This window comes from Kwoniella dendrophila, chromosome 2 (assembly GCF_036810415.1).
Source record: "Kwoniella dendrophila CBS 6074 chromosome 2, complete sequence".
In the NCBI taxonomy this organism is placed as follows: Eukaryota; Fungi; Basidiomycota; class Tremellomycetes; order Tremellales; family Cryptococcaceae; genus Kwoniella; species Kwoniella dendrophila.
This window is the reverse complement of record NC_089477.1, coordinates 1,984,680-2,012,043: the sequence shown is the minus strand read 5'-3', so window position 1 is coordinate 2,012,043 and position 27,364 is coordinate 1,984,680. Positions and strand designations below refer to the sequence as shown.

Genomic DNA, 27,364 nt, shown 5'->3' with positions numbered 1-27,364 from the left:
AATTTCTGGTCATAACTAATATTCATTAAAACATGATACAGTTTGTCAAAGCTAGCATTAATTTGTTTGATATCTGATAAAATGTTGTTCCACTTCAAGTATTAACGTTGTGAGAATTTTGAGACCGTCCACAATGCTGTACCAAATGGCTATTAACCTAATCTTCACTTCTATATACACATTTAAAAGTCCAGTCCATCTGTTTTCCACTTCCCATTACTCTACGTTATTATTGATACACTGTTTTATGCTTCCTTCCATACCCAAACAACCACCTCTTTTAATGTTCAATGAGCCAAACAATAAACTTTAGCAGCATTACCACCCATTACACCAGTCATTTCATCTTCACCTTCACCTAATTCAGAAATGACTTTTCTTAAAACAGTATACCATTCGCCATTTGAAATAGGTTGTTCTAATTCACCTGGAATAGGTGTAACTCTTGATAATTCAGGTAAAGGTAATGCAGGTGTTGAACCGAAAATTATTCTATGTGTACCAAAAGCTTCAATTGCTGGTGAAACTATCGAAAATGAACATGATTGATGTGATATTCAGCAACATATATATATATCTATCTGGAGAGGTTGCTCTTTGATAAGATAGGAGGAAGGTAGAAGTTGTACTCACTATACATCCTTAAGACCCTCTCTAATTCTTTCCGATCTTCCCACCATTTTCCTTCACTTTCTTTCCCTTGAATTATATCCACTACAGGCGGTAAAGCCTTCAAGTATACGTTTGCATGTAAAGAGAGATTCGCTAATCTAGCTAAATGTTCGTTATATGCATCTGAGTTGAGAAGTGGAGTTGAAGTTTTTGTTAATGGTGGAGGAAGTATACCAGCTATGTTGCAAAGAAAAAATCGTTAGTATAAGTTCAGCAGAATAACAAATTTCATTCTCAATCGATTTATCCTAGAGCTCTCGATTGTGAAGCTGAGTGATCTAATTTTTTAAGTTGAGCAAACTCACAAATAACAACTTTCCCAGGTTCTTTACCATTTTCACCAGTTACAGGTGTACTCTTATCAGATTTACCCCAACAACCATCTAAAGCATTTACAGCTTCTTCTAATAAATCCCATTCTTTTTCATTTAATGGGAAAGTTGATGGTACAATTATATCAACTGCACCTTTTGCTATATTTGTTATACTTGGTGGTGTGACCAGAGTCAAGTTTAGGATTGTTGGATGGATTGAAAATGGTTTTACTCCACTAGACAGAAAGTAAAATTACATGATTGTCAGGCCTTGAAATCCCATCATGATGCCCAGCCATTTAAAGTACGTAGTACAGTATTTTATTTATTCATCGTTGTAACTCCCTAACCATCACCATATCCTAGAAAAAGCTGATTACTCACAGAACAGCTTGAGCAGGTTCGGCCGATACGTCCATTTTCACTTGTACTGCGCTTCTAACTGGAGGCCTAGGATAAGAAGGATCCAAACCATCGTAGATCGGATCAGGTGTAGGTTCTATATTCTTGATGAATGAATGTGAATCTATGATAAATTCTGGATGAATCGTTGAAGGTGGTGGAGGAGGAGGAGCTGAATGCGAACCAGGAAACCATCAGTATATTATCAAACTCAGCATAATATGGTCTGTGAATCAACGTCGCATGCTAAGGCTGCTTTGCACAAGCTTTGATGAAGTAAAATGACTCACTAGGACTCAATGGACCTTGAGGTGCAAACAAGCTCTTTGGAAGAGGAGGGGGTCGTTTAGGAGGCATTATTATGGGATATCGTTAGAATAGTCGTTATAAATGTTATCGAAAGTCGTTGGTTGAAAAACGTTAAATTTGGTTCAGTCAAAGATGCGTGTATAAGTTTGAGAATATATCTGTTCGATTTATGTATGTCCTATATCCAGAGATTTCATAAAAGTTGTGTTTATCGATATTTCGTTTCGTTTCACAATCAAACTGAAATATTCAAAATTTATTCAATCTAAATAATGCACAAGCCATGATGAGTGTATTTAGTTTGTTTTTGTAATTACACTTGCAGGCATTGCATAATCTAATCCCCCTGAGATTCAGGTTATCTCTCTCAAACAATCTAGGATAAAACTTGATGAATGATTTGTAATAATATGATACACTTTTTAGTTTACATCTGAAATCAAAGGAAATGCTAAAGCGACATTGCATAGACAACATCATCCTTTTAAAGGGTTTGTAGGGGTAAACTCGACCGATCACTATCACAGATACGGATGTCCTCGGTTCTTGGCAAGATAATCCGAACCGAAGCTGAAATTACACGAATGACTTGCAGTGACGCTTACGATTTTTTGAGTTTCCAGCTTCTCTCTACTGCAGTATCATTATATCATGTACACACTTGATTGCTCAGACGACTTTGAGCACTTAAAGTGGACAAGGAGATTTCGCGAAACTGACTAAATCGACTACTGCTTGAGATATTCACCAGTATACAGAATCATCTGTACAGAATTAGCTATTGATGCATCACCAATCAAGTACACGTTGATACCTTTGTTATACCAATTATACCAAAAACCCTAAAAACGCAGAAAACTATAACCCCCGTTAACCCATAAGAACATTATGTGCTTGCCGCACTAAATTCTAATCTATTACCAGCATAATCCCTAGCGAAAAACCTAGTAGGATATTCTACACCTTTTGAACCTGAATTTTCTTCACCTGGTTGATCACATTCCATTGCAGCTGATTTAACACCAGATTGTTTATGTTCATAAATTCTCTTTTGTAAAGCTAATAATGATTCTGGTGAAGGTAATTGAAAACATGGATGTCGGGAGGAGATTATATTTGAATCGGGTGATATGTTTTCGAAAGCTACGTGAATCTAAAAAGAAACAAGTAATAGATTTTGATCAGCTCACCGGCCCGGAGCATTTGACCATGTTCTACCTTGAAAATGTCATAGAGGTTTCAAAGCTTACTTGTTGTGGTCCATCTCCTATTCTGAACCTGCGATAGTAAATAAGCATTAATGACGAGTGCTACTAGGTTACATGAACGCGACGTATATATGTTCATCAACTCACCATAACAAGAAATCTTTCTGTAAATGAGGTACAGGATCACTCTCAAACCCAATCACATCTCCGTAAAATTCTTGTGCCAGATGTAATGTACCTTTTGGAACTGGCAAGTTGATATGTTGAAGAAGTGTAGGTGTATACGAAGGCATTGCGATTTGTAGTGAGCAGGCTTATTAAAGGGTCGAGTTGCAATCAGTAAGAAGCAAGTGCAAAGGAATTATCAGACTTGCAACATCCACTCTTGATGACTATATATATATATATATATATATATATATATGTCTATATATCTCTTGTAGCCTGTCCCAAATTAACATGTCAGTCTGTTTGCACATCATAGATAAGTCCAGTATGTGTATCAGCTGGAATTTGAGTTACGGGAAGATCTCGTCATGGGATAAGTTTGGTCCGGTTCAAGCGGCTCAAATCACCGGTATAATATGCGATAACATCATCGGGACATCATCAATTGACCAACATTGATATTCTCATAATAGGGAGATCAATTTGGTTTCATATCAAACGGTACTCATCATGCTCTCGAAACGATTCAAAAGGATTCAAAAATTTTATACATACCGCCCATAACAATCATCATGATGTTGCTCTCCGTTCAACAAAACCAACGTTCAAATGATAAGGTTTCAGAATTCCCAAAAGAAATTTATGTGGTATTGGAAAAGACACTCAATCACCAAGACGATGAAGAGGAGACAAGTAGAATAGAATAAATGAAGCATTTGTCTCATTGTTAGATGCCAATAGAGCTGGTCAATATGCAATGCAACAGATCACAGGTGAAGAATTTTCAGATGGTGAAGGGTATGATGATTATCCTGAAAATCACCCTTTCAGACATGGGTTATATAATGAAGAGTATAGTAATCCCTATTCGGATCTTTTCAGCCAAACCATTCAAGTACAGCCTTTGAAACTCATTTGGCCATCTGAGACGTATAAGACAACTTCCAAATCCTCAACTAATGACGAGTACAATCGAGATGGAAATTCAGCTAGGAAGAGAAAAAGAATTGAGTATATAGAAGACAATTACGAAGAAGTTGGATTTGTGGATATTACGGGACTGTAGAATTTTCGCTTAAAAGTCAGGACATTTGACTTATTCAACACATAAAATTCATTCTGTCTAGATACTTTCTATCTATTATATAGCATAGGTGTCACTACTGGTATTATACTTTTCCACTTCTGTGATATTAGGGATTCTGTTGTATGGATTTTTCACTACGGTCATCCATTTTCTGATCTGGTCCTAAACTCCATCTAATTAGGGATGTAAGGTCCATTGGCACACTTGAAACCAAGGTTACCGGTTCCATCAGTGAAACTAGTAGGATCACAAACCACATTAGGTGTACCTTTGCCATCGATAGGTTTAAGATTTACGTTATGAATTTGAATATTGGTAGCTACCCAAAAAAATCAAAATTAAATGATCAGTCAAAACGATGGAATGAATTTCAGTGGCGATTCAATCAATCTTACCAGTGCCGCTACAAAAAAAGAGAAACAATACTCAGTCACGATCGAGTTAGACTATAGGCAGTGAGTAATCACTTTAGCAATTGAAGGGTGATAGCTGCGGTATTAGTTGCGTTGGCTACATAATACCCTATATACGTAAAGGAGATCAGCTACTTGTCATTAGTCGAGAATTGGACAAAACACTCACAACATGGATTGGTAGTGCAACTGCCATCACCAGTACTATGATAACACGAAAAAAACCTTTAGCTCCGATCATGTACTTCATTGCTCGGATAATCATTAAGACTCACTAAACATCACTGATAGTACCAGTAACGTTGATCCAGGAGAAATTCTTGATATGTGTAGCTGTTGAGTTAGCTGGATAAACACCTGGTGTTCGACCTCTATTCGTGTTCTGGAGACCGAGGTAGCGATAAGTCAGTCATAACGTGCTTGTGCGTGAAAAAAGAAGGTTCGACAACGTACTTGATCGTAGTAAACACCAGTAGCGAAAATTGGGAAAGTAGCATTATGAACGTGGATGTTGGACCATGTTACCTGTACGAATATCGAAATTAGCTTTGCAGTGGCAACCACGATAAATTGGTACAGCGTCAACCGTGGAACTCACATTGGTTATATTACCAACAGAGTTCAAACCTGACTTGAATCGAGCTATGTGATTGAAACAATCGTCAGGAAAAGACTACCAGCAATCAAGATTTTAGGGCTTCAATAATCACTTACTTGCATATAATGAATTGATAGAAGTCATATTATCGAATAGAACATTGTTAACACCGGTAGTAGCTGAAAGCGAAGCTCCATGGCCACCTTCACAAACCATATTTCTAACAGTAATGTTGTTACCAGAGTTGACTAGATCATTAGTATAACGGAATGTAGGTTAGCGATTTATATCATTCATCTCTCGATATAATAGCATACCAGTGGGACTTACCGGCAACACAATCGTCACCATTAAATACCCAATTATTCTCAAACAGTACATTGTTACCTTTAATATCGTATCCATCTGTATTGAAAGGGAAAACGCCGGGATTCTGCACGAGGGAAAAAGCTCAATGTGTCAGTGAAAAGCATCTTAACATAATTCTGGACCCCTGTTATAGAACTTACATTGATATCATAGGCTGCGTCGATTTTGTTTCCATCTATTTGGAGAGTTACAAATCAATAAAATAAATTTCGTGTACCATTTAGGCTGCAAAAAGGAGAACAGCGGGAAGGATAACTCACAAACGTGATTATCATTTCCAGTCAAAGAGAAACTCCATGCAATTGGTTTTCTCAATTTCATATATCTCACTGTCGAACTATTTGCAGTAATACTCCAACCATGCGGTCTATTTACCTATTTATTCCAAAAGAAATTAGCTGTTGTTTGAACACAAAACGTGTTTTAACACGAGTTGGATTCGTGATTGAACACCCACTAATCCACCTAAAGGTTGTGTATATTGAGCTTGTTGCCACCAAGGCAAACCAAAAGAATCTACCCAACCTGATTCACTTATTTTTCATTTCCTGATAATGTTACGTTGGTTCCTGCTAATGTGAACCAATACAATCTACCTCCAGCCGTAGCATTTACCAACGATTGGACATCTATCAAGATTAAAAGAAGTCAGTCTGTATACTTGATGCTTTTTGTTAAAGGGGGAAAAAAAAAACAAAAAAAAAAAAAACAAAAAAAAAGTAGGTGAATGATATGTATGATTTATAATGCTTACATGGAATTGATTTAGGTAATTCTAAATTACCAAGTACTTGAATTTCAACATTTTTTAAAGTACCGAAATTTACTGGAGTTCTATGTTTATCCAAAGGAAGTTAACATATAATTTGATTCTCTATTTCGTCTTGTTATTCTCGAAGTCACGCAAGGGGTTAGAACATACGAAATATTATAGTTTTTTCCTTCCTGAAATACGATAGTAGCATCTGAAGAGCAATTTGGTAAAATCGCTTTCAAACCTTGGGCATCATCAATACCGTATCCACCGTGAGGTACACTATAAAAGAGCACACATTACATTAGTCACTGAATAGTTTGGTGAAATATGTATATTTAGGGACTTTAACTTACACGCAATTTTGATAAGCTTGAGTTGAAGCTAAACTAGCCAAAACAGTCAAAAGTGAGATAGTCTTGATCATCATATGCATCTTGTTCTTCGGTTTGAGATTTGGTACTTCCACTTCTTCTGAAATTTTCATCAGACAATATATATACATATTTTGACCTTCAACTCCTACAACCAATTGATGAGCACCATGGTAGACCAGTAGAACCGGGCCGCTCACACCAAGGATATCAGCCTTTGATTAGGTGAATTTGAAGAAATCTATTGATCACATGGTATCGCTCTCGGAAATCTCAGAAGTAGCCAAGATGGTCAAACGCTAAAAAATCTATTTTGGGACCCACTAATCTTCATTGATCTGAGGAATAGAGCATTAAACGAGGCAATGATGGTGATGGACATGAACACAAAATGCTGAAGAGAGTGGAGGCCTTTCATTTATCACCGTTTAAATTAATTTAATGGACCGGCCCGGTATGATTCCCATAAACGCCACTACAAGGATAAGCTTAAAATCAACATCACCTGATGAGGAAGAACAAGATTTATGACAGCTGTCAAATAGAATCATGCATCATGGTGATTGATGGTATCTCAAGTGGAGGTAAACGTAACGAATGAGTTACGACCATATGGTACCATCGCGGCTGGTAGAACACGATGAACAACTCCGATGTCCGAAAGCACGATGGGGACCAGATGTGTATAAACTTAGGGTGCCATCAATATAAACAATCAGAGATTTGCTTGATTCCTCATCTGATTGAGGGTAGTCTAAAAAGATAATGCAAGGATGAGGTATATACAATATATACAATTAATAGGCTATATACAAGTGATGTGATAATCATCTTGTGAATTGACAGGACAGATTAATATTCCAATGACTGTTCTTCATGTTTAATGCGATTATGCTGAAAAAGTGATCCAACCATTTTTGATGATTGGAGATTGACTATGAGTTTCCTCTGATTCTTGTTGTTGTTGCTGCTGTTGAATAGGAATATGATTAATTTCAATTATAGGTGGAGGAATCCTCTTACTTGCTTCTTCGATCAAGATACCACTTGTTGACATAGGTGAAGAGGATATGTTATTTCCATCTTCATCATTTATGCCAGAATCGAAACTGGTCCAAGAAGCATTAGAGAATTTTCTGTGAGCTCTGTTGACTGGCGGAGCAGGTGCCTTTCTTCTACCTTTACCTGGTGTTGAAGGTGATCCTCCTGCTGATGGAGGGGGCGGAGTAGCAGTAGCTGACCTGGCTGGGTCTTCTACTAGACTGTTATTACTGTTGTTTCCACCGTTACCTAAAGAATATGTCGATGCAGATGATGAAGGTCTATCTCGACCTGGCATAGTTAATGAGGCCGATACATCATTTAAAGATGATTGTCTGACCGGATCACGAGATGTGTAGATTGACGTAACAGCTTGTTTAGGTAATGCTAATGCAACAGATTCTAGCGACATTGTCGATGATGTCGATTCTTGTCTTTGCGCATTGCGTATGTTCTCGGCACTGATTATCACGTTCACCTCAGCAAGACCACCGATCCGTGCGGAATGGATACACTCACCTGTGGCTGCGCTCAAGTTTCCTAGGTTCCGCTGTACATCTTTCGACTAATCGCGTAGTAGTAGCGTTTACTTCTTTGATATGGTTATTGGCGATCAAAGATTTGAGAACGAGTTTGATCTGAGGTCGTTTATATGGGTCTGAACGTAATTGCGTGTGATTGAGCAATGGATAAAGCACTCGCAAGTATGTGTGTCGCAGCTATCGATTTCACTTTGTTAGCTCGCAACTACATAGTAATTTCACAGGTGATACTCACAGCTTCACATTCATCCGGCAAATCCACCAATTCTCGAATAAATACATCTAGCAGTACTCGTAGATCATTGGTAAAAAAGTATTCTTGGGTTCCAGGTGTTGTGAAAAGTAGATACAATATTTTTAATATAAGTAACTGCATACACAAGTCGTCGGGAGTATTCTCTTTGAAAGAAATGTCAACTCTAAATCTCTCCCGTATTGACAGTTTTTTTCATCGACTTACCAGCTCGATTTAACATAAAGATCATATTTTCTCCAAACGTCTTACTGCTTCCCAGTCTTCTCATTAATACCACTAAAACCCTGTTATTCTTTTTAGCTTCTTCAGAATGGTCATGATGATATGCTGAAGAAGCCATTGTACCTGATCTTGCACGATAATGATTTCTTGTATGTTGACCACCAGATCCATTTGAGGTATTATTGATTATATCGGGTGAAAGTAAGAGTGAACCTGATTTTTCTTTCTTGGTGTGAATAGGTTCATCTAGGACTTGGATAGACGAAGCATTTAATTCTTCTTTTCCGTTTCCATTAATCTGCTTTTCAATGCCTAATCCTACTGTACCATTATTGTCTACTGCCGCGTTAGAGTGCTGAGAATTGTTATTGATCTTTGAAGGTAAAGTAGCTACCATAAATTGTTCATTTAAAGCAACAATCAATTTTATCACTGCATAATTCAGTCTTTCATCTTGCATATCCCTAGTGGTTTCGACCAGATCAAACAAATGGTCGATGAATGAATCGTCAAATTGCGATAATTCCTCTGGTGTCAGTTTTTGTACTCGACAAACTTCGTACATCAAATGCGTTGCTGGTAGTCGTAATCTTGCTTCGATCGGTGGTAATCCCAGAACGAAATTCTGCTGTACGGCCATCAGCCACGCATAGTCAGCAAGACGACTCCCATGGCCATCTTATCTCAGCTAAAAGCAATGAACGCATGACATACCTCATCACACTCTAATCCTACGACTTCACCCAGTGTAGGTAATAGTTTCCTCCACTTTCTATGTGACCTGAATAAACTTGGATGTCGATGTCCATAATACCATATTATGTGGTATAAGATATAAAGATCGTGTGGATTTGTGTTCTAACATCCTTGAAATCAGCTTTTGGACATGAAAGTAGACCGAAAGCTAACTTACCTCTTGAGCATCAGACATGATGATTCCAACCATTCGTTCATAGTGAAAAGTGAATAATTCTGATTCCAAGATCAATTCCACAGCATGCTGGATTTCAGCGGCAGAAGTGAGGTAGGTATCTAGAAGCATCTAAGTCAGCGACTTATAATTCCTATCATCCACCTTTTGTTCCCTATTGGATACAGACAAGAGAGTACAGGCTAGAATATTGCTTGAAAACAGGTTGAATAATGAACTTACCATGATAAGCCGCACAGAAAGTCACAAATAATCTGAGTGTACCATCAAGCTGAGCTAGAGTTGGTGAATCAGGTATATTGGCGATCAATTCCAGCTCTAAGAGGTAAGGATGCCACGTTAGCCGATGCATTTTCCACAAGATTGAGAATAGGTCGTGCGACCGAATCCCATGCTATGATTTCAAGCTTTCATATGTTGTACCGACGAGGCTGCAGTCATGATATGGAATCCTTTGACAGACGACTTACCATGCCAGAATTGGTCCACGTTATGTACTCTGACATGAACATCCATACTACTCCCAGCCAACATCTGTGGTTCTTCAACTAATCCTTCAGCCCGACCATTTGTGGGTGTTCTAAAAGCATGATCACTTGATCTTCTCCTTGATGAACCATCTTTGTGTCGATGGTGATGATGATGAGAATGATGATGATGATGGAGATGCCTATCACTATATGAAGAAGATGAGGAAGCTTCACGATGAGGCATTTTGCTGGATGATCATCGACTGTCAAGTTGAGAAGGTCTTGGCGGTATTGCGCTTTGTATTCGAACGCAAGTCCTGCTTTCCCTTTCGCCGATTCTCGTTGGAGTGGATTATCTTTATGATAGATCAATCGATGCACAGCTGGATGTAGGTTATGTGAGATGTCATATGTATGTACTCTTGCTTGAACATACAACTATATATAACATAAAATGCATCATAAGATATCATTAAGATATCATAATATATCATTCCACCTGATGGCTATCATCGGCCCTGACCGGTTTGGAAATAACGGAATCTATATATATTATTTTGTGAATGTGGATCTAAGTATGCATCCCATTTAATGAAGGGATAACCTCCACACTATACTTTGTTACTTGATCGAGCCAAAAGTCGAAAGGTGAATCATGATGGGAAACCAGTCTAGAATATCAATATCAATGTCTCGCAAAGATATTCTACATCGCATTCGGATAAAGCCAACACGCACATATCACCTTGATTCGAAAACCGCTTGACATACAGAAAGCCTCGAACAAATCTTCACGTAGTCAAAATAGCTAACAACATAAGGCAGCAATCATCACATCCGATTATAGCAAATTTACGAAAACATGTCTTCATCCAGAATAGAGATACTGAATGATGGAGGTAAGTTTAGTCTCTACAGCTCTATGCATTATACCTCATATTGATAGTATGGGTTTCCGCACTTTTGGAATTTACTGACCAAACACATATCGCCACAGGCTTACGACATGATGCAAGAAGGCCGTACGAATTACGTTCAACATCATTCCAACTGAATACACATCCAACGGCAGAGGGTAGTGCGACTGTAACGCAGGGTTTGACAACTATACAAGTATCGATATTTGGACCTAGAGAACCAAGGCAAAGGAGTAATGCAAGTCATGATAGAGCTATAATAAGTGTTGAAGTTGGTGTAGTACCTTGGGCGCAAGGTGGTGGAGGGAAACGAGTGCGAGGCGATAAGTGAGTTACATGGATCCACTCTATACTATACATAACTTCAATGCTACTGGGTTCTTGAAATTCCTCGGGAGAGTCTTAGCTAATTCAATATTTGCCCTCAGACGTCTGCAAGAAATTGGTGCATCAATCAGACAAACATTCGAACCAGTGATAATGACCCATTTATATCCTCGAAGTGAAATATCGATAAATGTACAGGTGTTATCAGCTGATGGAGGTGAGTTTTACGCATCGAGATTATCTTTTCGACCATGCTTCATCGAGATAGCTTATAGCTTATACTAATAAATCAATGCGTTGACCATTTGATTAGGTATATTACCAACATCAATAAATGCAACGACATTAGCATTAATTTCAGCAGGAATATCAATGTTAGATTATGTTACATCAATTTCAATTGGATTACATTTAACACAACCTTTATTAGACTTATCACAAATTGAAGAACAAGATTTACCAAATTTAATTGTTGCTTCATTACCTACATCATCAAAAATAACTTTGGCACAAATGGAAACTCGATTACATGTTGATAGATTTGAAGAAATGTTGAATTTAGGTATAGAAGCATGTAAAGTTTTAAAAGATGAAATGGAAAATATAATAAAGCAGAAAACTGAAAAGATTGTTGAAAGAATGAATGTTAGATCTATTACTACAACAAGTGGGAATGGGATGTTGGTTGATTAAATAAATAAATAAAAAGGTTGATGTCGAGATATTTAGTTTACAATTAGGTTATTACGCGCTCATAACCCGAAGTCATGTGATCAACTTATGGTTGCAGAAAACGAAAATACAGTCTGACTATGTACTACATTTTCTGCATTCTTACGCCCTTATGAGTATAGTAGCGGAATAGCTCGATGATAAAAACTTTAGCCAAAACTGACTTTCGACTTGTCCTGATAAAAATGAATTAATTTGCATACCAAAAAGCCCAAAAAAAGTATTAAAACGCAAACTGATTTACGATGTGAGGTGAGGAAGATGAATTTGGCATCATTACAGTCGGAAGATGTGCTTGTAGGAAAAGGAGTAACTGATCTAGGTATATAAGAAGGATTTATGGAAAATACTGATGATATAGGTCATGGAATACGAAAAACAATCAATTGGGACTATTTGACCATTCTAAACCTATTCAATCGTACTGATGATAGATTAAGAAGATCTGAACTCGATACAACAGTAAACATCTGCGGCGTTACCGTAAGTTGCTAATAATATAATAAAATGACATTGTATCAGCTTTTCAAGCTTGACAGATTAAGAAGAGTAGGGTTTTTTTTTTTGTTATATATGATTGGGGGGAACAAAGAGAAAGAAAAGTATAATAAGATATATGTATCGAGTCAAAAAAAAACAGTCAAAGGTCTTTTTAGAAGAAAAAACTTACAGGGAGGTATAGTATTACAATCTGCATTTCTTACAGCTAGATGTTCAGGAGCGTAATGACCAAAATAATCATTTGTTGTAGCTAAACCACATGTCCCTGAATCATCATAAAAATTTGCATTTTTACAATTTGCATTATCCTGACATAATTGATTACATGCTTGATAACTTTCTACATTATCAACATAATCATAACTGCTTCCTCCGCTATAACCGACATTTTTATATACAGCCCATGGAACTGTACCTGTTGGTGTGAAACCATCACATGGAGCTAAAGGATTATTTGCCGTAGCACTTGTTTCTCTTTTTTTTAGCACTTGATGATCTTGTAGCTAATTCTTTTTGTCTAGCTAAGATTTCAGATCTTGTAGCTTGATGTAAAGCTACAATAGAAGCTGAAACTGTCATAGCAGTAACTGAAAGACTTAAGATAGTTGATAATTTGAATAACATTGTATGGATCAATTATTTTGTGTTTTATATTAAAGTTAATAAAGTTATTTGGTGAATGAAAAAGAAGATGCTGAATATATAAACAAAAGAATGTGAGGTTATCTATTTAGTCCCGATTTAATGACTAAGAAAGATAAGTTGATATTCAGATTGAGTTCGTGGGTGTAAGTACAAGTATGAATATAAAAGAATCGATTGTGATCTTTACTTATACATATTGTATATTTATGTGGTGCATAATTTCCAAATCAAGCAAGGGCTAATCAGTTCAACAACATATACAGGTGTAATAGTATATTCTGTTGCTTACATACTCTTCCGTTCCTTTTCACCACTCATCATTATTGACTACCGTAATGTGAACCATCTCATACTATATCTCCAAACAACGCCCAAGTCTAAAATTCAATCACAAATATTCACGAATATAAGAAGCCACATGCACAATAATATCGGCTCATTTGCAACGACTCATCCAACGATACATTCCTCATCAATGTTAAGCCCGGATATGAGTGTGTCATGTACAGTACAAGTGTGAAGATAGAAATGTTAAAGATCTACAGATACGATGCGCAAGGCATAATATGAGAGTCGGTCACCCTGCATGTATTGAGGCGTAACTTATGTAACTGTATCCTCCATCAGTAGGTTATTCGCGCGACATGTTGTTTTGATTTCTCCTTTGGTAGGTTTACCGTAATTACTTCAAGATTAATATTAATGCTAATCTTATTCTTTGTTTAGCTATTTATCCGGGACAAATGAGTCTCTCCAAATGCGGTACTACACGAGCATATATTATCTTATGTATTCATACCTTAGTTGCTACGCAAGGATACAATCTTTCCGTCGGCATATATGTACAGGCTACCACAACGTATTGGGAAATTCCCACTCGGAAGTGATTTCGTTGCCTCATTCTTATGTACCCTTCATCTTTAACTGAAATGAAGTGTACTTCCCGTGCTCTATTACACAAAGTTTGAACCCCTTTTGCAGTCTGTACCTCGGTCTACGACATCGATGTTGGCTTGGCGTCTTGAAGAAGCCTGACAAACATTCAATCCGATTCCAGAGTAATCGTTGATCCCCCATTTGTGACTTCGGTAAGCCGAAGTATCCCATACGGCACGAGCCATTTTTTGAATTATGTACAATGGTCATATCGGGTTTGTCTGAATCAATCATATTATAGAACACAAAGACATATTTCCCTCTAAGAATCACATTAACACGAACGAACCGCTTACTTGATAGATCTGTCAAATCAGCTTGATATATAACGAATAGTATATACAGAAAATGGATCTGTTGATAAGCGATGCGATACGGTACTATATACTGGAGCTTGAGGTCTACACAGATGTTTAGAAATTGATAAATATATATGGATAAATGATGAGATCCTCCTCTTCTTACAGTTTTAACAGTCTACAATCTGAACAAGTATCCCTTGTAACGCTAATTACCACAACAATATACTTGCTTTATCGGTGGAATCCTTCAATTACACTTTCACTCTTTTACCTTTATCCTTACCACCTATACCTTGTATATTACCTCTCAGACCCGCTGTTAATGCGCTAGTACAACCAGAACTAGGTCCAGGTGTAGTCGAGCCACTTCTTTCCCTTCTTTTAGGGGGAATATCCTCTTCTTGTTGTTGTTTGCTATGTTGCGATTGTGCATTCAGAGCGGTTCTTGCTGGAGTCTGTCTGGGTTTAAATCCACCAGCCATCATCTTCGTCATTGGACTTTTTGTGCCATTGTACAAATCACCACTAGGTGCAGAACTTGCTAATCTTGTCGCACGCGGAGTAACAGGTTGATGTTGATAAGAAGCTCTTTCCATACCTCGTATTGGGATGGTCGAAGATGTACTATCACCTTTGATCGATGAGGATATAGTACGTAAGGATGATTTTGATTTTCGATGATGACTATGACTATATCGATTGGACCTGATTACATTTCCATTATTCAGTGGAGCTAAATGCTCGAATGACGAGGAAGGCGATGAGAAGGAAGCGGATATCTGGATTGGGAAAGCTGATTCGATTTGAGGGATTGGATGCAAAGGTCGATTTCGACACCAGCATGTCAGGAACAGTATCCGTTTTTGTCGTCTATTTCAACATAACTAGTCAATAATCTGGCCTGGCACTATCCTATCAATAGAAACATTGTCGTGACATCGAGACTCACTTGCTGTAGAAGAAATAATTGGCACTCCAGAGTAAACCTCCGACTTTTCTTTCTCTTCCCAGGTCCCATTCGTTTGGACTTATAGAAGCCTCGCTACTCCTTCTTGCTGCAGCTGCACCACCGCCTCCAGAAGTAGAATTCTGCCTTGCCATAGGGACAGATTCAGGATTATGTAGAGCGCTATTTGAATCAACATCTAATTCCATTCCACCAGCACCCCAGGCAGGATCATTATCATTATCGTCCAGGTCCATCTTTATATCGTCTTCATCTTGTTCAGCTAGAAAATCATCGTCTTCCTCCTCGGATGTAGAACTAGAAGGATCGATGTGTGGATCATATTCCGGTTCAGGGAACCAAGAATATACTTCGCAATCTTCCATGGGTAGAACATCATTTAACACTCTGTATAAGTCGTTATTCGGTACGGTTGGACCTAGATTAGGCGATGAGTTGCCTGGAGATTGTCCAGGTGAGCTCTTGCTATTTGGAGAAGGATTGAAAGCTGCCAGCTGCGAAAGGATTATTCTGAAAAAATAGCATGGGATTAGCTGGGTATTTCCCAACGTGAAAATAAACCGGCTTACGGTGTAGTGCCAAGACTAGATGAGCCGAGAAGACTTCCACTTAAATGCGACAACACTTGAACAGCAGACTGTTCTCTCGTAAAATGGTCAGGCCGTAGAGAAGCGAAGTCATGATCGGGAAAAGCAGCATTCAGCGTTGAAACCAGCAAGAAATGAACTTTTCTGTTAATTCGGAAAGATAAGATAAGATTAGCCACTTTGTCCTTGTGAAATAGATTGACTTACCTAGACTCTTTTTCATCCAATCTGCCAAAACAACTAGCTAAACCAGCTTCTCTCATTTCAGGAGAAAAGCTCATCCTTCATTTTTACTATTGATTAGCCTATCTGTACTTATCTATGATCTCCCATGGTATCGCTCTCAACTCACTCTTCCATTCCTTCTTGTTCTGACATATAAGCTTCTTCTCGTTCTTTGAATGCTCTCTTTTCTTTTCCTACAGGTTTGACAGAATATGCTTCGAACCTAGCATGAACTCTTAAATCTGTATCTCCATCTGAAGATAGGGAAGCGGACAGCTGATTCAGTATCGGATAGTCCAAATACTTCATAATGAGTATATCTTGTACTAACTCCTATTGCCTAAAGCGAGTAGAGTGTTGATTTTGTATGGAAATTGCCGGAAGAAGGTGGTAGGAGAAGAAAGAAGGAAAATGTGCTGGAATGTTATTTCTGAGAATGGTTTCGAAAGGATGTCGTGGTTTAGGCGATTACCAATGTGGTATAAAGGAAGGATAGATGGTAACAAGGTAAACTATGTAGATCTATCTTTATGTTTGAAGGTTAATGTATTGTGTGAATGAGATCGGTTATTGTTGTTGTTGCTGAATTTGTTGTGATTTGGGTGTACGAACGTTCGTAGCTTGGATTGTAGGGTGATGTAATGTTATTGATTGATTTGACAATAGACGCGTTCCTTGCTTGATAAGGATATATAGATAAGGGGGAAATGAAACTTATCACTAAGTATCTAGGTAATATCACTTGATTAAAGACCCCTGGGGGTACAACGAACGATCATAGTATGTTAGATAGATTGAGTAGTAAAGGTTGATCAGTATATGAGAGATGATAAGATAAAGAAAAGAAGAAGAAGCAAAAAGAAGGAATGATGGACAGTATTATGTAGTCCATAGTCTACCATCCACCATAATAATAGTCTTTCCCACAGCAAGTGAATCTTAACGCATTCCGTCATTTTATCTGACTTTCCTCTTGTACGGTGTAGCTTATAGATAAGTTACCCGAATCGGTCATTCTTGTAAACAAAGGGTAATTATCATTATCCTAATCACTAATCTCACCCTCAACCCTGAATTACAAATGTTTGTAATTACTTTTAATTCCGATGAAGGCGGCGCATGTAATCATCCTTGTAACCTATACAAGTCTAATTACATGAAGCTCACTGCTGCTCAGCATAAACCTTACATTACCGCGATGTGTATAGCGACTGAGATGCATGCAGACAGCTACAGTATCTGTCTCAATGGACGTTGTAAATGGGTAAGGTCAATCAGAATAAACGGGTTGCGGGGGAAACGGGATCCTTGTCAATATCGGGGATATCCTTGCTTAGGGCCGAAAAGGGTAAAGGAGGTGGAGACAAGCTTGATTGTGCAGGATAACAGTGTTCAGATGATGAACATTCCTGAGAGAGGGCGGTTTGATAAGCTAAATTAGGGGAAGGAATGTGCAGTAAAGATCATCTGGATCGTGGATCAGATGAAGAGTATGGTACTAGCTTTCCCAGCTGACGGTACGATACAGCAAGGTCTCCCTATAGCGACAGTGACACAGAACGGAATGCCAGTACATTTTGGGTGGCAGTAATTGGCTGAGTACACTATGATACATACACATGAATGATAAATGTCTAGATACGAAAACCACCAAAACCACGATCTAGCAGACACGAAACACTACAAAGATGCAGACTAATACTTCTTACTCTTAGGCCTCTTTTTACCTGTAGGTTCTTCATCTTGGTCTCTATACCTCTTGAAAGGATTTTTAGGGATTTTCTTATCTCTATTTCTATTTTTGACATTTGCATGTGTATAGAAATTTTCAGTTTTCTTTTTATTCGTTGTCATTCTCTTTTCTTTCTTTGCTACTGGTTCATCTTCTTCTTCCGCTTCGACAGCTATGAAAAGAGGATTATACCAATTATCAGCTTAGTGATAGGACAGGGCAAAGGATCACGATGGAAAGAAACTCACCTTTACGTTTACCAGCTTTCTTACTTGATGGAGCAGTAAATTCAAGATCCACTTCTTCTTCATCACCTTCTTCATCTTCCTCATCATCTTCTTCGTCTTCTTCGTCTTCGTCGTCTTCCTCCTCGTCGTCATCTTCACCCTCTTCTTCATCTACTGGTAAATCAGCGAACTTAGATGGACCGGCGGCATTACCAGGGAATATATCGTCCCAAGCCAATTCACCATCTTCTTCAGCGTCATCATCTTCGTCATCCTCTTCTTCGTCATCTTCAACATCTTCGGCAATTTCAGCCATGTTAACATCTTTATCTTCTTCTTCTTTGTATCTTCTAGCATCTTCACCAATGAATTTAGGCATAGTGACAATCTTACTTATAGATTGATCAACACCTTTAACTCTCTTTTCACCTAATATTTTACCCAAAGATCTTTCTTGTTCTTCTAACATTTCTTTAGTTTCTTTATCTTCTTGAGCTTGAGCTTGATTAACTGTTTGTTCTTCACCAAGAGGTTGTTCTTTAGCCGGTGGTGGAACGAAGAAAGGTATTTTACCTCTGATCCAATCGTTCAATACCATCTTTGCAGCGGATTCTTGATCAGGTTCACCACCTTTCAACAATTTACCTGATTTTTTAGCTATAGCGGATAATAGTATTGATGCGCCAGATTCACCATGCCATCCCCCTTCACGGTGTTCTAATCCATACGTTCTCTCGATGTATTCAGGTCTGACATTCTCTAAAAGCTGTGGTATATGTTCAGCAGGTGTAGCAAGATTTTCAACTCTGACGACACCTTTCAATACTGTATCTGTATCTGAATCTTTGGCTGAAACAGGTACGATACCAGGACAATCGATAAGATATATACGTCTCATCAAGGTAATATACTGCCAAACCTTGGTTTCACCAGGAATAGGAGCAACAGTACAAACCTTCTTCTTTTTTAGTGTGTTGATGATACTGGATTTACCGACATTAGGGTATCCGATGAAACCGATAGATATTTGTTTCTTGTCGGAGTGAAGAACAGAAAATTGACGAAGTAGTTGGATGAGGGAACCTTTACCGAATGAGTTGTTGATAGATGCATGGAAAGCGATAGTAGGAGCAGATAACGAAAGATGTTTTACCCATCGAGCCTGAGAAGATGGAAATCGATGTCAGTAACGTTAATGAAACTGAAATGACATTCCGATACTCCAACCTATAGTGCAAAAGTTTTGATTTAATAGAATGTCTGACAACAAACCAAGGGATTCGGATTGGCAATTGCTGTCAAAAGAGACACATCCAAACCCCAACTCAATCGTGTCAACCATCGTCTTCCCCTGACCCCTCATCAGTGTTCAAAACGAACAACCAACTTTTTGGCCTCGCAAAAAGCATCCCAAAACGGGAGCCGGAGGTGGGGTATAAGTCGGGGCATGACGCTTGTTCTTCCACTCTCGTAACGGTCCAATCGCGTATATTCGTCTTGTAATAGACAGTGCGAATGGCCCTGACTGGAGTGTGGGACGGTAGGAAGTGATAAGGTAGCAAAGACGTGAAATCGGATAAAGTAGAATGGATAAACTCAAAATGCAAGAACAATTGACGTAGAGAGGGCAGACTGGATTCAGTACGCAAAAATGGAGAAGAACACTCACAGTAACCCAGGTGGGCACCAAATCTACTTTGTTCAACACGTAGACCAAATGTTTATGAGCCTTTTCTTTTCGCAAGTACTCTACAACAGGTTTACACCTTGTACCGAGAGGATCACGAGCATCAAGTACGTGTATCACGACATCTGAGGAATCGAGTACTTTGTACAATTCACCCCAAATACGTCTCGAAGTACCTTTCTGGTAGATCGGTTCTCTTGCAGTTGAGGTTGTGGGGTGATACACATCCGCTAAATCGGCTGTGGCATTGTCTACTCACCAAAATACTACATTAGTCTGATGTACACAGATAGACCAATGAAGTTGAAGAGGAGACTCACTTGATTGTTGTGTTTCAGCAGCGGCGATATCAGCTGCAGTAGAAGATTCACCGAGTTCTTCGAAACTACCAATATCAAGACGTGGTCGTTTACGTTGGGATTTAGGTCCGAAAGTATTTGAGAATGGTTCAGTTTCAACTATATGTGGTTTCTATATTTACAATTGACAGCGTCAGCTATAAATCCTTTTCGAGCTGTATGAACAATGGGGATAGAAATGTCTGTTTTAACTGACTTTACCACCATTTTTAGATTCATCTTCTAATAAACCCATAGGTAATTTATTTCTTCTTAATAAAACTGAATATGGATCTGATTTTTGTTCTGTTAAAGCAGTTCTAAAATGATCTAAAGCAGTTTGCGAAATGACTCTCGTGTTACCAAACCATCTTCTATCAGCTTTAACTCTACCAGGTTCAGTTTCTTTTTCTGTCTTCTGATATGCAGCAGCTTGTATTATTTTACCATCTTTATCTCGTACTGCTTTACCACCATTCAACATCTTCACTCGGGATGCTGCTTTAGCATCTCGGTAGAAATTTTCACCTACGTAGCAGAAAAGAGTGTATCAGCTTTGAGCCTTACATCACCGACGAACGAGGGATGCATGTCGACAAGAAATGCAATGGAAGGAACAAAGTATGGAGAGTATTCTCTGCATGTGAAAGGGGTGATGACAATGCCATTTACATCTCAAAACTCACCTTTTACTTTTTTGAGCGAAAATTCTCCACCAGTTGATCCAGACTTCAACTTTTGCTTGTTGAAGCCTGGATTGGCTTTACGATCATGATTTTTACCCTTTGCCATATTGAATCAATCTGACTATCTCAGGCTTAAAATAATGGGTGTATAAGCGATACCAGATGAAGTATGAATATAAAAGTTTTAATGATAGAAAAGAGAAAGAAAGTAGAAAGAGTGAATAGACGGGTGGGGTGCAATGCATTGACAGGGAATCTCAAAAATTCAAATTCACAAAATTCAAAAGTTTTGTGTGAGGGTCGTTCAACTTTTTCGCTTGTATTACGTAAATCTTAAATTGATTCCGCTGTCATTCTCCCTTGGTTTTAGCTTGATTCTGTTTCGTCGAAATGATAATTGACATGTTCAACTTGAACATCTTGAATGTCAGAATAACACATATAACCTTGCAAAGGACAATAAGATATAATAAAATCAAAATGGCTAGCTTGTACCGATCAGCCGTGAGTTACTAGCTGAAATTAGACTGACTTATCAGGATACTCAGCTGATAAAACACCGCTTATAGCAACGTATGGCTCACGAATCACCAGTAGTATTCTGGTCACTCGCTATTGGTTTTGCTGGTATGTTGGGCTCTATTACAACATAACGAGTGGACTGGCAGTGGGAGGAATGGTTATTTTCGCACAAGGCTGATAGACTATGTTACAGGTCCAATCATGGTATTGACAGTTCCACCTATCAGAAAATCATTCGGTTACAAACAAGCTGAACGAATTCCTACAACATTCCCAGGTGAGTTTTGCAGTACCTGTTACTTGAGAATCTTAATCCTTGTCATCCACCAAGACGGAACTTGAAGCTGATGAGTCTTTTTTCGTTAGTCCCAAATAGACCTCGTCGCGCTGTAACAGGGTATGAAGATCCATAGATTAGGATAGGATGTATTGCGGATTTAAGATAGAGGATGCATTTTGATTGATAACACACCTTGAGATGAGCAGCAATAAGGCAGAGATTCAAATATAGCTCAAAAGTCGGAGGAAACAAAGGTTTACATAAGAAAGGTTGATGTGCTGTTACTAACACACAAAGTACTCATTGGTCAACTCCACGCCAGCAATCCTACGAAATACCTTACCTCCCAGACTTCAACAGATTATCAAATAGTAGCACCACAAAAATCAAACCTAACGGAATTGATTGATCCTAGGAATGTATGTTTGAACAAATAGTATCAGTGACAGCTAATGTTTCGAACAACAAAGCTATCCTCGAAATCGATAATCCCCCTTCGATGTTAGAAAACATTTTTAAGGAGCGTCAATACCGAACCCCATCATGCATACATCTTACTCGTAAGATGAGCTAGAGGGACATCAATCGTTGAGAACTCAGAAGCCGAGAATGCAATGACGAGAGGACGACGAGAATGCTAGAAATTGCATTTGTCGTACAGATATATCTATCAACAGTATCTTCCTTATTTGGGTGTGGGATCAACCCTTACCATCCCATCCCAACCTTCCTTCACCCAATTACCAGCATTATACCTCATTGTGCTCTCATCTATATCCAAGTCTTTTATGAATCTCCTAACCTCTTCGTCACGCTTAGCAATCTCAGAATGTTCCGCATCTTGTCTTCCTATCATATTCCAAGTTTCTCTCAATCTTGGAGACCTCTGTATAGCTGATCTTGCCAATGAAGTCAGACGCAAAGTCGATGTTGTGTTTGATATTATAGGTGCCAATACATCGGGGGAGATCTCTGCAGATGGCAAAGGAGCGAAAGTGTATATCAAGGGGAACAATAGGAGGGAAATTGATCGTAATGTATGTATGATCGATGCAAGCTATATGTATCACAAATAGTTAGCTTTGTTGTCTCTGTATATACTGCTGGTATAGTTATGTAGTCGAGAATCTGGACATATTATGGCCATCAGGGGCACCTACATGTGTGGCATCACCTTCTACCACCCTCAGATCCCAAATCCATTTAGCACCGCATTCCAGTGACGCTGCAGCCGCGAGTGTCCAACCAAAGGGGCTTCTGAAGTTATTGGCTCTTTGCGAAGCTTGTTGACCAGCTATCCAAGTCCATCCCAGCAGACCCAAAAAAATAGCTTCCATGATATATTTACTCAAAATATCTGGTAATGAATAGATCAGGTAATCTAATTCAGTTTGACACCACATACACTCCATCAATGGCTTATGACCAAGTCTAAGGTATAATAGTCTACTATCCATGATCTTCAATCTTGTCAACAATAGCTCTGCCATTGGGTGTAAATTTTTGATTTGGTCATTCTCAGGACCCAGTAAAGTGTATCGTATTTGAGCATTTGAGACTGATATTGGCAGATTGTAAGTTGAAAATAGGTTGATAGGTGGTACTACAAGCTGTTTCAGTATCCATAGCGTATGTATACCTAATATCAATTTCAAGGATAGTGGTTTAGGTACACTAGGTGGTGTCGGAATCAAAGATGGTGGTTTACGTCGAAAGAAGTTGAATATGCGAGGAAGAAGTGAAGGACCAAAGATGATTAGCAGCAGAGTTATGGGTGCTTGGAACGATGCCAATGTACTCAATATGGACATTGAGACCGACTTCAGAGGACACTTGAGGTCTATCAGTCCTTCTTGAGGACGAGCGTGTTTCTAGATAAGGTGTATGGACATATATATAGGTGATCAAGTCTTTTTCTACTCATACAATCTAGTGATGATCAACCTCCACTTTTGCCAAGTCACCTTCGCCTTAAACTTCGCCATGAAATCAAAACATTTTTCACTGATTTGTACATATATCTCGAAAGTGCTAGTTTCATTCAAAAACAACGATCAAGATGGTATCGACGTCAGAAAAACCAGATGAAGCTACCATGAATGCAATAAGGCAGAGGTTAATGGAAACTGGTGATTGGGATCGGTAAGTCTCTTGTTTCTTGCTGTTTCTTCCTACATTTTCGCGATAGTCGTAAAACAACCCAAAATTGCTGTACTCGGATCGATTTTCGTTCAAACATAACGGTCAAGTCATCAGGTACAGCTGGAAAATATCAGGTCACAAAAATCGTATGGGTTGAGGGGATCCTAAAGGCGAAAAAGCAAGATAGCTGATCATATATTCCCGTACATAGGATACAGAAATTACTCCGAGTTCAACTAGAAGAAAATGGGTGGGTAGATGATTTGAAAGATTTAGCTAAAGGTGAGTTATATTTGTATTTATCAATATCATGACAGAAATTATTGTGCAATGGTTCAGCTAATGATGAAATGTTACACAGAAAAAGCTAGAACGCAAGAAACACCTAATTTAGAAAATCTGATAAAAGAAATTAGTGAAACTGCTAGAGGTGAGTAAGGGGTCTTCTTCCTTTTTATCTATGTTTCCGAACTTGCTCATGTTACCTCACGTCAAAAAGGCGGAGGTATCTTACGAGCTTGATCTTGCTTCAATTTAATGTGCTGATTTGGTATTCACTGCTGTTATGGAACATATTAGGAATGATAAATCCAAATACAAAACGCGATGTTGTACAAGAAATTGAAGCTGTTTTAGATAGAGAGGTGGATCAAGCATAAAGGATCAAGTCTTACAATCACATAACATTCCAATGGTCAAATATAGTCAACGGAAACTTACATCATCATATTGGTAGTACATCCTGCATCAGATAACGCCAGTATTTTGGACAATATAATTCAGGTTTACCAAATCATTTCCAACGTATCACAAATCCTTTTCACCAAGTCAATCAATATCTTACCCACGATGTTTTCGTGGGTGTCCAATCACGGCCAAACTGTTATCTCACCAGATATTAGGTAATCTATAATAGATGAATGTTGTATGCATATAATACGCGAAAATGTCGATCTAAATGGGCTACAAAGGTAATACACATTGGAAGTCAAGCTTAACATGCCCTCAACGAATTCTGTCTACTTCAGAATATGCGAAAATTGGAAATAAACTGATGCTTTGATTGTCGAAAGTCTAGCTTTCTCAATCATGTTCCGGCCGCTCGCCGTGGATCAAGCGAAAATCATTCTACTCGTCACTGCGATGATGGATCGGATTCCTACGACACTCATGCTGTGACGAAGACTACTTTAGAGAAAAAAATATTTCATAGAAGGCGATGACGACGAGTGCGTGAATACATTCGCTAATCACATGTCCTTCCTTTTTAGTTGCTTTACATCACAAAGTGAAGCGAAGTTCCACTGAAAGTATAGATTCGCTTAGATCCTTCCTTTCTCCTAACAAGGGATGGTATATCTCTGTACTGGTAAGGCCTTCCAATATAATTCGATAAATCCAGTGAGGGAATTTGACTATATAAACACATAGGCAAACTGCTTTTCTCAGTGGTGTGATAACGATATCTTCCAATCCAAATCATCCACCTGGATCGAAATCGAAACATATTTTTAAAAGCTCAGCCATGAATTCAAGACACAATCAGCAATCTACGAGACGCTCAAAGCAAGCCCGTTCAAATGAAGAATGGTTCAGGCAGCAAGCACGATTGAGGAATGAAGAACAAGCGAGGGAACGAGAAGAGTTGAGATCCAGGCTTGCGGAAGAAGCTCGTCAACGAGCAGAATGGCTCGAAGAACAAGCACGATTGAGGAATCAGGAACAAGCGAGAAATCGAGAAGAGTTGAGATCTAGGCTCGCGGAAGAAGCTCTTGAACGAGCAGAACGGCTTCAAGAAAAAGCGCGACGACGAGCAAGATCAAGGGAAGAGGCCCAAACGAGACGTTCAGAATCCGGAAGACACGAGTCCTTGTCTGGAGTTCGGGGGAATAACAATTTCGTAATACGTGGAGCTTTCTGTGATGACAGTGAAGACTATTCAATATCAGGAGATTACAATATCGTAAGACATGGACCTATAAGAGATGGACCTGTATCAAGTGGACTTGTTTGCAATAGCTTTAAAGGTTACCCAATTGTTGGAAATAACAATTTCGTATCAATTGGAAATGTTGGGTGTGAAGATGATTTCATCGTGCAATCGTTTGAGGACGCTAGTGTAGGATATAATCAGTCAATGGGTTCTGGGAAGGAAACAACTGAATTTACCAGCACGAATGGTGATACAGTTCCAGGTAATTGGTCCACTCCAGATGGAACTTCGGAGGATCCTAAATGGCTGCAAGTCGTGAGTTTCATCGCTTGCGCATACTGCTCCTTTGGCTCATTACAGTAACCCAGAAGCTGACAGTGCATAATCAGCACGGTAGTCCCGAAGAGTCTAAAGCTGAGGATACCCCTTCTTCAAGTGTAGATAGGAGCTCTTCGTCTTGTGCCACTGAAGTGGCTACAACAGCTGAGTCCAGCCACACCAATGAGCGGATGAGTGGTAGTGGCAATTTCGAAAACATTGAGAGGGATACCGTCTTGAACGCCACTTACGGAACTAACTATCAACGTCCATCTGTTACTGATGATAAGAGTGGTGATGGGAGCGGTGAAGAAGATGGCTGGGAAGTATTGTAAGCTTTCTTCATGTGCCTCTTACTGTACCTCTTCTAGCTGGAAGACGTGAGCGAGAGATGCCAGGTATATGTATAATAAGACGTACATGATTGTACAGATGACACAGTGTATGCGAGTCGCTGTTGATGCATGCCTATCATATAACTGAAGGTTATCAGCTAGCAGCATTCCCGTCGGGGAGTGAAATACCCACAATCACTGTTTCAATGCGACATCTTCTGGCAAAAACGAAAAGGGCATACAATACTTTGACAAAGTACCTCGCTGACGTCAAAAATGCCCCACAATACCATATCACGAGTGTGATGTTTCTCATAAAAGATTCGCTCATCTCGGTTTTGTCACATATCGATAGAAGGTATTCTTCCTGTGAATATCATTACCTCCTTTCATGCATCACTCATCGTACTTATTAAGCTACTTATGACATACCTCGGGCTCGCCAATCTGACAGAGGTAGGAAAGGCATATACTCGAGTAGATTTCATATCTCTCCAACTGTCTTGACAGATGCAGAGATCTCTTAAGTCGATCCATTGTGTTTGTTCGACGGAACTTGTGAGTATACGATTACGCTCCACCTTTGGCCTTTCCACATAGACGATGAATACGGTTAAGAAAAAGGATTCCCCTCAATCGTTCTAACTTATGACGTATGACTGCTTAATTATGATGTTCGAGGGGTGAGCACTTGTATCTGGACCACCATATCGTTCAGTATTGCGGATCCGTACAAAGACTTACTGTATAGTTCAGTATTGTATGATCATCGCACGGCTTGAACCAACTCAATGGCACGATTAGCACTTCATGAAAATGTACCAGGCAGGCGTCTTCCAGTAAATGACAATCTCTTTCAAACTCAGTCGAGAAGATAGCAGATCCTTTCACGGAT

General features: G+C 38.9%; 12 protein-coding genes across 12 annotated transcripts; 4 read left to right on the top strand and 8 right to left on the bottom strand.

Annotated features, from left to right (window-relative positions):
* Window positions 1-287: 287 nt before the first annotated feature.
* On the bottom strand, window positions 288-1,745 carry L201_002145 (uncharacterized protein; the record flags this gene model as incomplete). Its single annotated transcript, XM_066217923.1, has 5 exons — window positions 288-526; window positions 634-849; window positions 978-1,222; window positions 1,371-1,560; window positions 1,679-1,745. 5 exons carry the CDS (start codon window positions 1,743-1,745, stop codon window positions 288-290), a joined length of 957 nt encoding a protein of 318 aa, XP_066074020.1.
* Window positions 1,746-2,583: 838 nt separating this feature from the next.
* L201_002144 (uncharacterized protein) lies at window positions 2,584-3,198 on the bottom strand (the record flags this gene model as incomplete). Its single annotated transcript, XM_066217922.1, has 3 exons — window positions 2,584-2,850; window positions 2,948-2,975; window positions 3,053-3,198. The coding sequence occupies 3 exons, from the start codon at window positions 3,196-3,198 to the stop codon at window positions 2,584-2,586; spliced, it is 441 nt and encodes a 146-aa protein (XP_066074019.1).
* A 1,135-nt stretch (window positions 3,199-4,333) lies between these two features.
* On the bottom strand, window positions 4,334-6,730 carry L201_002143 (uncharacterized protein; the record flags this gene model as incomplete). Its single annotated transcript, XM_066217921.1, has 16 exons — window positions 4,334-4,479; window positions 4,556-4,563; window positions 4,628-4,682; window positions 4,743-4,777; window positions 4,849-4,955; window positions 5,027-5,098; window positions 5,172-5,215; window positions 5,288-5,419; window positions 5,502-5,604; window positions 5,681-5,715; window positions 5,801-5,915; window positions 5,998-6,065; window positions 6,137-6,169; window positions 6,295-6,374; window positions 6,463-6,576; window positions 6,651-6,730. The coding sequence occupies 16 exons, from the start codon at window positions 6,728-6,730 to the stop codon at window positions 4,334-4,336; spliced, it is 1,227 nt and encodes a 408-aa protein (XP_066074018.1).
* Window positions 6,731-7,557: 827 nt separating this feature from the next.
* Window positions 7,558-10,374, bottom strand: L201_002142 (uncharacterized protein; the record flags this gene model as incomplete). Its single annotated transcript, XM_066217920.1, has 9 exons — window positions 7,558-7,904; window positions 7,959-8,170; window positions 8,229-8,428; window positions 8,487-8,650; window positions 8,712-9,357; window positions 9,444-9,587; window positions 9,643-9,761; window positions 9,883-9,978; window positions 10,131-10,374. 9 exons carry the CDS (start codon window positions 10,372-10,374, stop codon window positions 7,558-7,560), a joined length of 2,172 nt encoding a protein of 723 aa, XP_066074017.1.
* A 618-nt stretch (window positions 10,375-10,992) lies between these two features.
* L201_002141 (uncharacterized protein) lies at window positions 10,993-12,067 on the top strand (the record flags this gene model as incomplete). Its single annotated transcript, XM_066217919.1, has 4 exons — window positions 10,993-11,029; window positions 11,128-11,374; window positions 11,476-11,591; window positions 11,688-12,067. The coding sequence occupies 4 exons, from the start codon at window positions 10,993-10,995 to the stop codon at window positions 12,065-12,067; spliced, it is 780 nt and encodes a 259-aa protein (XP_066074016.1).
* A 474-nt stretch (window positions 12,068-12,541) lies between these two features.
* On the bottom strand, window positions 12,542-13,231 carry L201_002140 (uncharacterized protein; the record flags this gene model as incomplete). Its single annotated transcript, XM_066217918.1, has 3 exons — window positions 12,542-12,597; window positions 12,777-13,022; window positions 13,096-13,231. The coding sequence occupies 3 exons, from the start codon at window positions 13,229-13,231 to the stop codon at window positions 12,542-12,544; spliced, it is 438 nt and encodes a 145-aa protein (XP_066074015.1).
* A 1,510-nt stretch (window positions 13,232-14,741) lies between these two features.
* Window positions 14,742-16,578, bottom strand: L201_002139 (uncharacterized protein; the record flags this gene model as incomplete). The annotated part of the gene is made up of 5 exons (XM_066217917.1): window positions 14,742-15,360; window positions 15,440-15,967; window positions 16,027-16,188; window positions 16,252-16,326; window positions 16,397-16,578. The coding sequence occupies 5 exons, from the start codon at window positions 16,576-16,578 to the stop codon at window positions 14,742-14,744; spliced, it is 1,566 nt and encodes a 521-aa protein (XP_066074014.1).
* A 1,386-nt stretch (window positions 16,579-17,964) lies between these two features.
* On the bottom strand, window positions 17,965-21,045 carry L201_002138 (nucleolar GTP-binding protein 2; the record flags this gene model as incomplete). Its single annotated transcript, XM_066217916.1, has 6 exons — window positions 17,965-18,173; window positions 18,250-19,390; window positions 19,898-20,166; window positions 20,236-20,386; window positions 20,471-20,781; window positions 20,940-21,045. 6 exons carry the CDS (start codon window positions 21,043-21,045, stop codon window positions 17,965-17,967), a joined length of 2,187 nt encoding a protein of 728 aa, XP_066074013.1.
* Window positions 21,046-21,419: 374 nt separating this feature from the next.
* Window positions 21,420-21,874, top strand: L201_002137 (uncharacterized protein; the record flags this gene model as incomplete). The annotated part of the gene is made up of 4 exons (XM_066217915.1): window positions 21,420-21,443; window positions 21,509-21,566; window positions 21,655-21,738; window positions 21,828-21,874. The coding sequence occupies 4 exons, from the start codon at window positions 21,420-21,422 to the stop codon at window positions 21,872-21,874; spliced, it is 213 nt and encodes a 70-aa protein (XP_066074012.1).
* Window positions 21,875-22,426: 552 nt separating this feature from the next.
* Window positions 22,427-23,552, bottom strand: L201_002136 (uncharacterized protein; the record flags this gene model as incomplete). The annotated part of the gene is made up of 2 exons (XM_066217914.1): window positions 22,427-22,798; window positions 22,902-23,552. 2 exons carry the CDS (start codon window positions 23,550-23,552, stop codon window positions 22,427-22,429), a joined length of 1,023 nt encoding a protein of 340 aa, XP_066074011.1.
* A 248-nt stretch (window positions 23,553-23,800) lies between these two features.
* On the top strand, window positions 23,801-24,542 carry L201_002135 (transcription and mRNA export factor SUS1; the record flags this gene model as incomplete). Its single annotated transcript, XM_066217913.1, has 4 exons — window positions 23,801-23,883; window positions 24,095-24,165; window positions 24,245-24,313; window positions 24,463-24,542. 4 exons carry the CDS (start codon window positions 23,801-23,803, stop codon window positions 24,540-24,542), a joined length of 303 nt encoding a protein of 100 aa, XP_066074010.1.
* An 866-nt stretch (window positions 24,543-25,408) lies between these two features.
* On the top strand, window positions 25,409-26,469 carry L201_002134 (uncharacterized protein; the record flags this gene model as incomplete). Its single annotated transcript, XM_066217912.1, has 2 exons — window positions 25,409-26,131; window positions 26,206-26,469. 2 exons carry the CDS (start codon window positions 25,409-25,411, stop codon window positions 26,467-26,469), a joined length of 987 nt encoding a protein of 328 aa, XP_066074009.1.
* Between the last annotated feature and the right edge of the window lie 895 nt (window positions 26,470-27,364).